The 14,129-nt window shown below is 30.2% G+C and overlaps 1 protein-coding gene across 1 annotated transcript; it reads left to right on the top strand.

Annotated features, from left to right (window-relative positions):
* Window positions 1-14,097, top strand: LOC147293653 (cycloartenol synthase 2-like). The gene is made up of 19 exons (XM_086231376.1): window positions 1-63; window positions 215-427; window positions 678-872; window positions 3,650-3,739; window positions 5,192-5,386; window positions 6,282-6,366; window positions 7,032-7,198; window positions 10,019-10,207; window positions 10,425-10,538; window positions 10,830-10,952; window positions 11,059-11,181; window positions 11,763-11,861; window positions 12,101-12,157; window positions 12,292-12,338; window positions 12,487-12,630; window positions 12,855-13,032; window positions 13,295-13,375; window positions 13,807-13,890; window positions 13,973-14,097. Exons 2-19 carry the CDS (start codon window positions 230-232, stop codon window positions 14,081-14,083), a joined length of 2,280 nt encoding a protein of 759 aa, XP_086087502.1. The 5' UTR covers window positions 1-63; window positions 215-229; the 3' UTR covers window positions 14,084-14,097.
* Window positions 14,098-14,129: the final 32 nt, after the last annotated feature.

Raw genomic sequence — 14,129 nt, 5'->3', positions numbered from 1 at the left:
CCATTTTTCTCCAGGGCACTAGCAAGTAAAATCTCCTCTCTATCAATAGCCTTTCCTTTCAAGGTATGATATATATATATATATATATATAGAAGATCATAGAGGTTTTCTATTTTCTTTTTCTTTTTTTCTTCTTTTAATTTGGGGTTTGCATAATGGAATGTTTTGTTAATTATTTTATGCCATCCACTATGTATTTAATGTTTGTGGTTAGCTGAAAGAACACATAATGTGGAGGCTGAAGCTTTCAGAAGGCAGAGAACCATGGCTTGCAAGTGTGAACAATCACATTGGGAGACAAGTTTGGGAGTTTGATCCAAACCTTGGAACACCAGAAGAGCGAGCTGAGGTGGAAAAAGCTCGGCTTGAGTTTCATATCGATCGTTTTCAAACTAAACACAGTTCTGATCTCTTAATGAGAATTCAGGTGAGACAATTTCAATCCGCATGCAGTCTGTCTCTCTCATCATGTTAAGTTACCCGTTTGATGAAGAGATAAACTTAGCACATGATCGATGAGAGAGACGGACACAAATAGAAATAGAAGTTTTTAGTTTCCTGATAGTGATCATCAGTACTACTTAATTGTTTGACTATGTATGATATGAATATGACTACTATACTTTTGGAGTTATATATAATTTGTGCCTATATATAATTCATTAGTTAATTAATAGTTTACAAAGGAGAAAGCATGTGAAATGATGAGGCTACCAGCTCAGGTGAAAGTGAAAGGTTATGAAGAAGAAATAACTGAGGAAGCAGTGGGAACCACATTGAGAAGGGCCATGACATTCTACTCAACTCTGCAGGCTGAGGATGGTTTCTGGCCTGGTGACTATGGTGGACCCTTGTTTCTTCTACCTGGCTTGGTAAGATATATTATTTAACCTCCATATATTTTATATATATATGCCCTTTAATTTAGTGCTAGGCTTCTTGGCTATAGGGTATATTATATAAATTGACCTTAAAAGGGTGATTTCGATATTAGTTCATTAAATTGCATTTTTTTAGAGTCTAATACCATTACTTATTTTTTAATAGTTAAAACCCATATTTTTTTGTCAAAAAAAAAACCCATATTTAAAATCCTACTCCACATAGGATAACAAAATTCCATTAGATTTCTACTATTTACAAATTATGTCATTTTGTAATTAATATTTGTTTTCAAATTGTGTCACTCTTTAATTGCCATTAATTCTCCAATTTTCCTAGAAAATGAATCCCCTAAAATTTATTAAAACACTTAATTTAAGGCGTGATATATATATATTTATATATAATTGAGTCAAATAAGGAACCTACAACTAAGAAATTTTTGTAGGTTCATTATACTGTAGGTGTTTTAATTCATATAGGTTCATTAATTTGTCTAGGTTATTATTACTAAAAAAAACTAGTAGGTGCACAAAATAAACATGAAAAAATCAGTAGGTGTACAAAATAAACACGAAAAAAGACTAGTAGGTACACAAAACAAGTATCTTCATTAATCTTATATTCTTTTTTGGGTAGTTTTCTATTATTAATATTATATAAATTTGATATTAAATATGATATAGCCAAACTAATTTTTCAAAATAAAAAAATGTTCAAAGTTGAAACTAGTACTTAACACTAATATCGTTTCAATAAAAAAACTAAAATATTATTAATTAATGGAGATAAATAGCATTAACTTATATATGATAAAGGGTATCTTAGGAAAAAATAAGCTTTTAGTTTTAAATTAAGCTGACTTATCCAACAATATAAGGAAAGTTGCTTATATGGACACTAGTCAAAGGGTTAAACTTCCCAAAAAAAATTATGGTGAGTTACTTTTAGGAAAAAATATGTTTTGAGTGGTTTATCCTAATTTACTATATTTTTTATATGTCATTTCCATATGCGGGATGCATGTCGCACTATTCTAACGATGCTCCTACAACTCTTAAAAGCTTGTTAAAATGCACACTCATTTAGGACTTAGAGTTTAGGTCTTAACTCTTGAAATTTAAAGTTTAGGATTAACTATAAATGCTTGAGAGTTAAAACTTGAACACTCGAGTTTAGTGAGTTAAAACTCAAACCCTAAACCCTACATGGCTTCTACACTCTAAATTCAATAATCCATCGAGAAAATAAGAAAAATTTTAACACTTACGGTTGTTCGAATGGTAGGCTATCCTTCATGGGAGAATTCCGCAGGTGAAGCTTGTATGTGTTTATATATAGTCACACGTATATATAACTAGTTTTAATCAATGATGTCTGTCAACAAATTAAAAACCAAAATACAAGTTGATTCCTGATTAGTCCAATTAATTTGGTACATAATGTGTCATTCATGTCAATAAATGATGGTCTTAGACTATATATACGTGCATGTTCTAACTTCTTATTATATATATCTCCTCTCTTCTGATGAGAACAAACGATATCATAAATTTAGAATTACTTAATTAACTCTAGATTTGAAAAATTAACTTGTACATATATGTCGTATATATGCCTTGAAATTACATGGGAATATTCATGCATACATAATATATAATTCAATAATTCTTTTTCATCATATTATGGTCCCCCTTTCCTCTCTTAATTTAATTAATTAATTTTTTGATGGTTCCAATGCTATTGCTAGCTAGAATATGGACCATTTAACGTCGTGGTCATTTTTAGTCAATATATAATATGGTTATTATGTGTACCATGATAAAGAACTATCCATCAAATACATATATATTTTTGGGACCATATATATACAAATTTCTGATTACAAATTAATGATCAAATAAAATTGCATATCACCTTATCTTTATTAATGGTCCCCCCTTTTCTCTTCCCCTCTCTTAGATTTCAACATAGAATGGATAAATTCTATGTCGTAGTCATATATTTATTCATTTTATCAAATCAATATGCATTATCATATTCATATTAATTAATACCCACCAAATGTTTGTTTATACATACAATAATACAATATTATATAAAACAACTTTACATTACAATCAATTAAGCTGGCTCCTTCATTATTGATGGTCCAATATTGTTTCCCCGGCCTACTTTTTCTTTAAAATATATGTGATAGAAGATGTGCCTAGCTTTTTCCCATTTCTTTCCACCTCTTCTCTTTTTATTTGTTTGTTCCCTTTTTGGTACTACAATAGTGCTCTTTTCCTGCTAGTCAAGCATGTCCCCCATATCTCAAATCTCAATCCTCTTTCATTATATATATTCAAGAAGCTAGTTAGCCAGGTCGAGGTCTTTGATTAAATTAGTGATTATCCCCTAGCTTAATTAAGCATTGATGTACATGTAGTACTCTACTGTGAAGAACGTACAATTGAATTCTAACTTCTTAGCCAAATACTATTTAGCTCTAATATGAATTTTGAATTCAAAGTATGGCCGCATAAATGTAACTACTAATTAAGTTATGAAGGCTTTTAGCTTTAGTGGAAACGCTTAAAATTCAACTCGCGTTCTTTCTTTTCTTGAATTTTGAAAAAAAAAAAAAAAAACTCTTGTAACAATTAGCTTCTTGATTTGCAATTGATATTTCTCAATTATATGCACTGATTATTTCAAAGCAATCATATATATTGTCTTACATGCACACTAATTAATTTAAGCATGAATGGTGTACGTGTCCTAGGTTATTGGCTTATCTGTAACAGGGGCCCTTCATACAATCCTGCCACATGAGCATCAACAGGAGATCTGCCGCTATCTCTATAACCATCAGGTGTTACATCAATTCATTTCTTTTCCGAATGCTACATGTCGTTTTAGATAACGCTTTGCTTTAGTAATTAACTGCATTTTAGATGAAGTTAATTAACAGCTAGCTAATGAAAATACATGACCAATCAGAAAAAGTTAATGCTTTTAAAATTAATTACTTCAACTGACTTTAGCCATCTATTTGGAACCAATCAATTATCTTTTGAGTAATATATATATATATATATATGAGCTACCAAATCCATTAGATTGACTTTTGAATTAAACTAGGCAACCAATGCATACTCTCTCTCTCTCTCTCTCTCTCTAATATATATATATATATTTGATCAGATACTCTATTTATATATAGTTGTATTGTATATGGGTTTGACCGACATAACAAATGATTTTCAAAACTAAACCACCCAATATTTCTGCTGTCTTAATTATTTGCATGCATGGAATATTATCAATATTTTAATACCCATAATCCATTTTAATTTACAGAAAATGATTATTAAGTCTATCTTTACACCTTCTAACAATAAATCAACCGATCTAATATTTTGGAATGTTAAAAAGGTTCATATAATGATAAATAAATCCAAGTTTTAAAAAGGAAGTGCTCAAATTGATCGACAATAAAAAGAGATGCGTTGAGTGAACATGAGACATTGTACTGGGCTGATAGTTTTTGTTCAACAGGAACTCTACAACCATAGTTCATGTTCAACAGTAACAACCATTATTATTATTAAAATTAGGGTGGATGTGACTTTATAAGGTTGAATATGTGCGTTACTTTATATGTTTATGTAAGAAAAGACAAAAGATATATTCATAAATATCATTTTTATACCTTTTTTTTATAGTTCTTGTCAATAGCAACTATATTGTAAAACACGAAGAAAAAAAAAAGGCATGCACCCGGGTTCCATGCTGAGCACGCCTTTTCATTAAAGTGGGTTCACGTATCACCAATTTTTGAGGATGGGCTGACTTATTGTTGTATTTTCCACTATTGGCTTAAAAAAACCATTTATTTTAATTTTTTGCAAAAAAAAAAACAAAAAACAAAATGTCAAATACAACCAATCCAATTAAGTATCTAAACTATTATTTGTCTTAATTTTATTTTGTTCCAATTTGGTATATAATGCGACTTATGTCAAATAATACTAAGGATAATTTATCAAATCAAGATAATATCATGTACAACTTAGGACCAATTATTTGACGTTGGTCACATTATATATCAAACTTAAACAAAATAAAAATTTAAGTATAAAATTAGGATAAATAATAATTTGAGTGCTTAATTAGGACAAAATCAAAGTTCATGTACCCAAAAAAAAAAAAAAAGGTCCAATTAAATATGTCGTTGAGTTAGTACTACACTACAATTACTACCAGTATCTACTGCATAAATTTTTCTTGCAAATTAATTAAGTGCATTAGTATTAAATTGCAGAATATAGATGGGGGTTGGGGATTGCATATAGAAGGGCCCAGCACAATGTTCGGTACAGCTCTGTCGTATGTAACTTTGAGATTGCTTGGAGAGGAAATGGACGGTGGTGATGGCACCATGGACAACGCAAGAAAATGGATTCTTGATCGTGGTGGGGTCACCAACATCCCATCATGGGGAAAGATGTGGCTTTCAGTAAGCATACATGCATTGCCCTACAATTAGTGTGGTCAAATTTTATTTTATATTATTTCTATATACTAATGTGGTCCTAATTAAAATTCGGTTTATATATGAAAATATAGCTAATTAGCTACCAGAAAAACAAAGGATATAGAGTGTTATTACTTATTATATGTATGCCTTAACAAAATCTTCATTATTATTGTTGTTTTGTGTGAGCGTAGCCCACCTATTTTATATAATTTTGAAAAAGATATTTCATTTCTTAATGAAAAGAATAAAGCCTAGACTTAATTTAATAATTAATTATCAAATCAAAATGAAATAACATGAATAATTAATTAATGTTTGGAATACCATATTTTTAATTAGTACCCATATATATGGGTACAACCTCTTTAATAAAGGCAGAGCCTCTCTTTTAGACAAAGCACTTAGTTTTAGGCTATATAAGTTTTGCCCAATATCTTAACTTGAATCAATTATTATAGAGTGGCTTTCTTGTCATCACCTATTAAAATGTTAATTTAATCTACTTTTTTTACATACTTCCATTTTGCCCATACCTAATTATGTACCGACTTGATCAATCGCTTACTATACATCCTTCCCACTTATAACACCATTATTTCAATCATACTCTCAAAAGATTTGAATGGTCTACTTATCTCATTTTTACTTTTACTTTTAATCAAAGTTTTTATTACAGAATCCAAAGATTATCTTCTATTTTTTAGTTTTGTTACTAAACCCTACTCTTATATTTGTGATATAAGGTTTGGATTCAAAATCAAGAAAAAACAAGTATAAAACTAAGAGTTATCCTCTATATATATATACTTGTCTTGTTGTAACTGTAGCTATATATATGCTATCATGCACTAATTATGTATGTTTGAATTGGTAGGTACTTGGTGTATATGAATGGAGGGGCAACAATCCACTGCCTCCGGAATTGTGGCTCTTACCTTACTTTCTCCCAATACACCCAGGTTTAATTTTCTTCATATATCTCATCATTAATTAATTGATATTAGTATTGATATATTACGATCTTAATTAATTGTTTTGGATTTCTCTTCAATTTTCTTATTCTAATTACATGTAGGCTTTATTACACTTTATCCATCTGAACTTTGAACTCAATCTCCCTTCACCACAAAAAAAAAAAAAAAAGTGTCAATTTATCACCTGAATTAAAAATTTGTTGCAATATACTACCTCTGGCTCATATTGTCTAAACTTTTGTTAAAAATAAGAGTGTTTTGGTCTTTTCAAATCAGTTTTTTTATTGTATCAAAGCAGATAAAGTGTAAAAAAACCATTTTTTCTAACAATAGAAACTTGAAAAAGACCAAAACATCTTTAGTTTTAACAAAAGTTTAGGCAAAATTAGCCAGAGATTATATATTACAATAAATTTTTAATTCAGGTGGTAAATTGACATAATTTTTTTGGGTGGTGAAGTGAGATTGAGCCCAAAATTCAGATGGATAAAATGTAAAAAATCCTTATATATAATATGTATGTAATAATTTATTTTTATTTACGATTGCATGTGATTGGAGGAAATTGAAAAATATAAGAAATTAGAATTCAATTAATCATGAAATAAATTGATATATGTAGTGATCATATATGGATGATGGTGGTGCAGGTCGAATGTGGTGTCACTGTAGGATGGTTTATCTGCCCATGTCATATTTATATGGGAAGAGATTTGTGGGTCCCTTTGACGGCCTTGTTTTATCCCTCAGAAGAGAGCTTTATACCTTTCCCTATCACCTCATCGACTGGGACCAAGCAAGAAATCTTTGTGCTAAGGTACTACCTATTCATTAATATTCTACCTTTTCTATTTCTCATTAGTTTATAAAAATCAAAATCAAAATCAAAATAAATTTAAATAATAAAATAATAAAATAATATATAGAGAAATTTTCAAACACACATCATGGTGGAGACCTTTTGTTAAGATACACCTCATTTTAACCATAATGAGTAATCACTTATGAGCTCTACTCCGCATTATAGTTCAATGATCAAAGTAATTTCTGAATCTCTATTCAAGGCAAGTTTGCAAAAAAAAAAAAAAAAGGACAAATAAAAAACTATTAAAACATTTGATTATGATCAAATAAATGGACGAACATAATAATTTTGATAAACACTTGAAATCATGATCATTTAATGAAATGGTTAAATAGTTTCTTATTTGTCTAAATTTTTCAAGGATTATCTTTTAATAAAAACTTAGAAAATAAATTACTTTGATAATCGAACTACAATGTGATAACTCATTATTGTTAAAATGAGAAGGGCTCTGCACATATCATTAATTATCTAACTTAATTAATTAATATGATAGAAAACCTCCAATCCACATTGTAATTTCATGATCAAACTATTCATTTTTTTTAGTTCCATTTCAAGGATCATCCATATAAAAAAAATCAATGGAATCCTAACTTAGTTATTCATTTAATATTAATCAAATATATAGATGTATGAATAATTTCAGTTGGAGACACCTAAAGTGTTTACTTTAGAGACTTTAGAGACTTAACGTAATGAACAATACATATAATCCTTGAATTTAACACACCCATTTAAATTAATAAATAGACTTTAGAGACTTAACGTAATGAACAATACATATAATCCTTGAATTTAACACACCCATTTAAATTAATAAATATCAGTACATTATCTTTCACTTATTTCTCAAATCAAGTGCCTCAAGAGATGATCAAAATTCCAAATATGGGTAGACAAATTTGAAAAGGGGTATAGAGAGTGATTAATGGGGCACAAATAGAGTTAATTACATTTACACCCCTGAGGTTTATCACTTTTTCACATACACCCCCTGAGGTTTCAATAATTACACATACACTCCCTGAGGTTTTAAAACTGTTGAATATAACCCCCTACAAGAAAAATAAATAAATAAATAAATAAGAAAATATTTGTATTCAGGTTGGACCTTATATCTTGAATAATTTTATTATGCTATTTAATCCCTTAGCATGCTTTTTTGCATAATTTTTCATCATTTTCGTCTCACTATAGGGGGTTATATGCAACAGTTTTAAAACTTCAAGGGGTGTATGTGTAATTATTAAAACTTTAGGGGGTGTATGTGAAAAGACGATAAACTTCAAGGGTGTAAGTGTAATTAACTCGGCACAAATAAAGTCACTCCATTTTATATACAAACAAATAGATGCTCCAAGTAACCCATGAGGTGTGCGTTTCTAGATACACACCAGTGCAAGTCAAATGATCATATATATACAAATATATTTGTCGACTCAAAGACAAGTCAAATCTGTAGGAAGGGTGTAAAACCCAACGACCATTTTAATATCAGATGGAGTCATTTGAAATCAAACAAGTTAAAATTGGGATGGCTCCCTTTCTAATTTATTAATCAAATCTGATCTCCTGACATCATGTTTTCCACAGTCACCTACTAACTTTTTAAAATATAAGACAACAATATTAATAAGATCATTTTAACTTTTCAAAATAAATATAATTTAAAAGGTGTGGTGGGGCAATTAGTTAGATGTCTAGAATTAGAATAGTCTTGATGTTTTGATATATATGTTCTAATTCAAAACGAGAAATATATTTTATAAATTAAAGTTAAAATATTTTGAGCCACCTATTATCTTTGGACTTCATAGTTGTTTAGGTTCAATTAAAGTTGAGCAATGCTAGGAAGACAAGATTTTGATACCATATGTTCCCATCTTTTCTAATACAGGTGGGGTTTACTATTTTTATACACGTAATATAAAAATTGTGGAGCAAACGTATTATTGTTAAGAGTTTGTTTGATCTAACTGTTAATACTTTTTCTATGGGTTTGTTGAACAAATTAGTGGTTTTTATTGGTTTAAATCCAATCATCTTATAATATTTTTTTATAGGAAAAATTAGAGTTTAGTTCTTCTAACATTTATTATTTAAAAAAAAAAAACCTTATGACTTTTTTTTTTTTTAAATAAAGTCCTTATTTTTTCTAAATAAAGCCCTTTGACCATTGCCTTGTCAAATAAATATGTCATTATTTTTTTTATTTTTTGAGGGTATAGGATACGAGTTCACCTCATACCTTCCTAGAGTGTAGAACGAGGTTTGTGGAAGCTGCATGTTAGGTTTTAACTCTGAGATTTTGGACTCCATATAAAGCCGACAAACCAGGGTTTGAGAAGAAGTAAAAATGCACTGCCGAACACTCGAAAATGACCACCAAGGACTTGGCACCTGATATGTGTGAAAAAATTGAAACTAATGGACCAATAATATGTAATATGGAATGGTTACAATATTATTGGACTTTAGTTAGAATTTTAAAAGTCATAAAACTTTTTTCAGTAAATTGTTAAATTAAAGGATTTAGATGGAAGTTTTCCTTTTTTATAATCTAATATTAATGGACATGAATTAAAATTCAATAAGCTTTTTGAGGTAGTTTAAGTGGTGAGAGGGTGACAAAATATATTTGTTAGCTTGATATAAACAGTTTTAACTTTTTGGGTATAGTAAAATTTAATGGGGTATTTTTTATTTTATATTTTCTTTCAATACAAAATGATTAAGATACAGAACAAAATGTTGCTCTTAAATATGCAGGAGGACTTGTATTACCCACATCCAATTTTACAGGACATCTTGTGGGGATGTCTTCATAAGGTTGGGGAACCTCTTCTCATGGGATGGCCATTCTCTAAGCTAAGGCAAAAGGCTCTCACCACTGTAATGCAGCACATACATTATGAGGATGAATGCACTCGCTATATCTGCATTGGACCTGTCAACAAGGTTTGTTTATTTAAACATGATAATAACAAAAATAAATGAAACGTACAGAGAATGAGTCCAAATAAGAACAAATGAAGCACTGCCACAAAACAATGAGTACAGTATGAAATTAATATACTTGAAGTATGCTATATTCCCTCTCAGATCGATCTTTGAAAGGGAAAACTAGCTTAATTATTAATGTGCTAGGTTTAATTCTTTATTATGATCACAACAGGTACTAAACATGATTTGTTGTTGGGTGGAGGACCCAAATTCAAAAGCTTACAAGTATCATCTTTCAAGAATCAAAGACTATCTCTGGGTTGCTGAAGATGGAATGAAAATGCAGGTCCTCAAAATTAATTTTGTATTAATTAATAGGATTTGTTTTGCCATAATTTGAAATGTTATATGTTATCACATTGTTAATTTGAGTCATTGGTTAGGTGAAATTTTATTTGAATGTATGAACCAAATTAACAGTCTATATAACAACATAACAAGTTAGCATGATATCTGACAATTAAGGAAATAATTCCCTTTTTCAGTGATTATTATTATTATTTTATATATTTTCTGTCCATTTTAGTTTTGGTTAATAAATATTAAAGTAGAAATATTTTGGTGATATATGTTATAGGGATATAATGGATCTCAATGCTGGGATGTTGCCTTGGCTGTTCAAGCAATCCTTGCAACCAACCTTGTCCATGAATGTGGTCCAGTGCTTAAGAAGGCTCACAATTTCATCAAAAACACACAAGTACCTAGCTACTTAATGAAACTCGATCAAACTTATAATAGCTAAGCTTTTCCTTGTATTTATATATATCAACTGGGTTTTAATTAATTGGTGGATGTGAATTAAGGTTAGGAAAGACAGCAGTGGCAACCTCAGTTACTGGTACCGTCACATTTCTAAGGGTGGATGGCCCTTCTCCACTCCTGACAATGGTTGGCCTGTCTCTGATTGTACGGCTGAAGGTTTGAAGGTAATCTTCTGCCATACTTAATTGGCCCACATTGATCACAACAATTTTAGTCTAGAGATACAAACTTCTGGTACGTACATTAAAATAATCCATATTTCAAAGATGAAGACTCGAATTTTCAAACAAATATTAACTCATCATATGATGTATAATAGTTGATATTTTAATTAATAATTGACATAATAATTGATGTAATAAATACCAAATATAATAAGTGATCGATGTAATGATTTATACATGCATGAGCTGCCACATCATGTGGTCAGCTAATGTAATCACATAATGGAATCCTTTAGCATTAATTTGACATTGGCTAGTTGGCATGTGCTTGCCTATAGTGTACTTCAATTTGAGACTAATGTATATGGATATTCAAAATGTGAATGCATATGATTCAAGGGCACTCTGCATGTACGTACACAAGAACATACATCCTAAGTAGCTAATAAATCTTGATGTATAAAATAAGTACTGGTGACCCTGGCATATGAATGCTAATTAGTTGCTGATCATATTTTGTAATTAAATTAAACAAGTTTGACAAATGATGAACACCAACTAATTAATGATATTAATTACAGGCAGCGCTGTTATTATCACGTATGCCGTCTGAAATTGTGGGAAAGGCGATAGCTAGTGATCAACTATATGATGCTGTTAATGTCATATTATCGCTGCAGGTACATACCATATACATACATACAGCTTTTAATATATATCTTTGATCTAATAAAAAAGAGCAAATAACTAATTTCGTCCCGTAGTTTGGTTCTTGTTTTAATTTGATCTTTTAGTTTTAATTTTTTAATGAAGTCCTCTTAATTTACAATTTGTTACAGTCAAATAATTATCATTGAGTGGCAATATTGTTGTCTTCTAACTTTTAAATCAATTTCCTTTATCATGGCATGCACAACAGAACAGCAATGGAGGATTTGCATCCTATGAACTCACAAGATCATATGCCTGGTTGGAGGTGATCATGAAGCATTAATTAAATAATCTTTTCCTTTTAATCTCGTATCTAAAGTACAATAATAAAGCATGATTAAGATAATTAGTTTTTTTTTTTAAAGGATGTATCTGACACAAACCTTTCAATTTTCCCAGATGATCAATCCAGCGGAAACATTTGGGGATATCATCATTGATTATCAGTAAGAGCAAAAAAAATACTTGAGCTTTTCTTCCCTTTTTTCTTTGCCCAAAACAAATACTTGTGCTTAATTTGCAACATATATAGCAGATTATTGAGTATATGTCAGAGTAAGTATATCTAAATCGTATAAATATAAATTAATGCAGGTACGTGGAGTGCACATCAGCAGCAATTGAAGGCCTTAAATCATTCAAGAAATTATATCCAGGACATCGGAAGAAAGAAATAGAAGAATGTATTGCAAGGGCAGCTAAATTCATTGAGAGCATACAACTACCTGATGGCTCATGGTTTACATATTTAATTATTTCGCTTTACAGATCATGAACTCATTAATCAATATATAATCGAAAATGTTCTCTTTATCAGACTGTGAATATGCATTATTCGATTAGGTTGATATTTAACTGAATATGTGATTAAGATTCACAGTTTAACAAAAAAACATGTGACATGAGAGATGTTCTTTGCCAGTTTAATATATACTTCAATTATAATGTTATGGTGCATGCAGGTATGGGTCTTGGGGAGTGTGCTTCACCTATGGAACATGGTTTGGAATAAAGGGGCTAGTGGCTAGTGGCAAGACTTATCAGACTAGTTCTAGCATTAGAAGAGCATGTGATTTCTTACTATCCAAACAGCTTGATTCTGGTGGCTGGGGAGAGAGCTACCTTTCATGCCAAAACAAGGTTATTAAGGAGCATTATAGGAATCCATATATATGTTAAGTTTACTTCCCAAATTCTAAATGAGAAAGATAGAGATAGAGAGACTAAAGATTAATCAAATTTCAACTTCACCAATTGTGAAAAATTATTATGAGTTGTTCTTCGTATATGGCCTTTCTCTTGCGACATGTATGTGAAACCTATTGTTTTTGAGGTTTTCTTCTATTTTAGCTTTTTTCTGTTAGACATTTTTAATGATATCTCTTCTTGTATGAGTGAATAGGTATACACAAATCTTGAAGGGAACAAAGCACATATTGTAAACACTGGATGGGCAATGTTGGCTCTTATTGAAGCAGGGCAGGTGTGTCACAGTCTCTGTTCCTCCTACAAAAGTTGTTTCTAGAAAGCAATAAAACTATTTACACCACATTATAGATCACATCTCTAATAAAAGTGAAATTCATACATATTTGTACGTCTCACCTCTATCAATGATGTGATCAAACTTGTGGTTTGTAAATGAGTAATGTTTTCTTGCCATATTGCCATACAATATGACACCATTAATAAGATGTGTATGTTGGCAGACTATAAGTCTGTACAACACATTCAGGAAAAAATTAACCATAATTAATAATCCAGATCTATACTGTGACAGCATAAACAACTTATGCTTCCAGACTCTCTAACAAGAGAACATTTTTCGTATAAATATAATCCTTGTAGCATTACTAATATAGCAGTAGGCAACACTAACTGGTGTCCTTTTGTTTTACAATTGTGATTGATTAGGCTGAGAGGGACCTCACCCCCTTGCATAGAGGAGCAAAGCTCTTGATTAATTCGCAGATGGAAAATGGAGATTTCCCACAACAGGTTTGTGTAAAAATTATAAGTTTGTAGATGCTGCATATATAATATACTAATCTTTGACTTTACTAAATTTTCTTTTCAACAGCAAATCATAGGAGTCTTCAACAAGAATTGCATGATCAGCTATTCTGCCTACAGAAACATCTTTCCTATATGGGCTCTTGGAGAATATCGCAATCGTGTATTGCTACCATAAAAATATATAAATAATTAAATAAAATAAAATAAAATAAGTATGTAAA

The sequence above is a fragment of the Dryas octopetala genome, chromosome 2 (assembly GCF_963921425.1).
Source record: "Dryas octopetala chromosome 2, drDryOcto1.1, whole genome shotgun sequence".
Classification (NCBI taxonomy): Eukaryota; Viridiplantae; Streptophyta; class Magnoliopsida; order Rosales; family Rosaceae; genus Dryas; species Dryas octopetala.
This window is presented reverse-complemented; position numbering and strand designations above follow the sequence as displayed.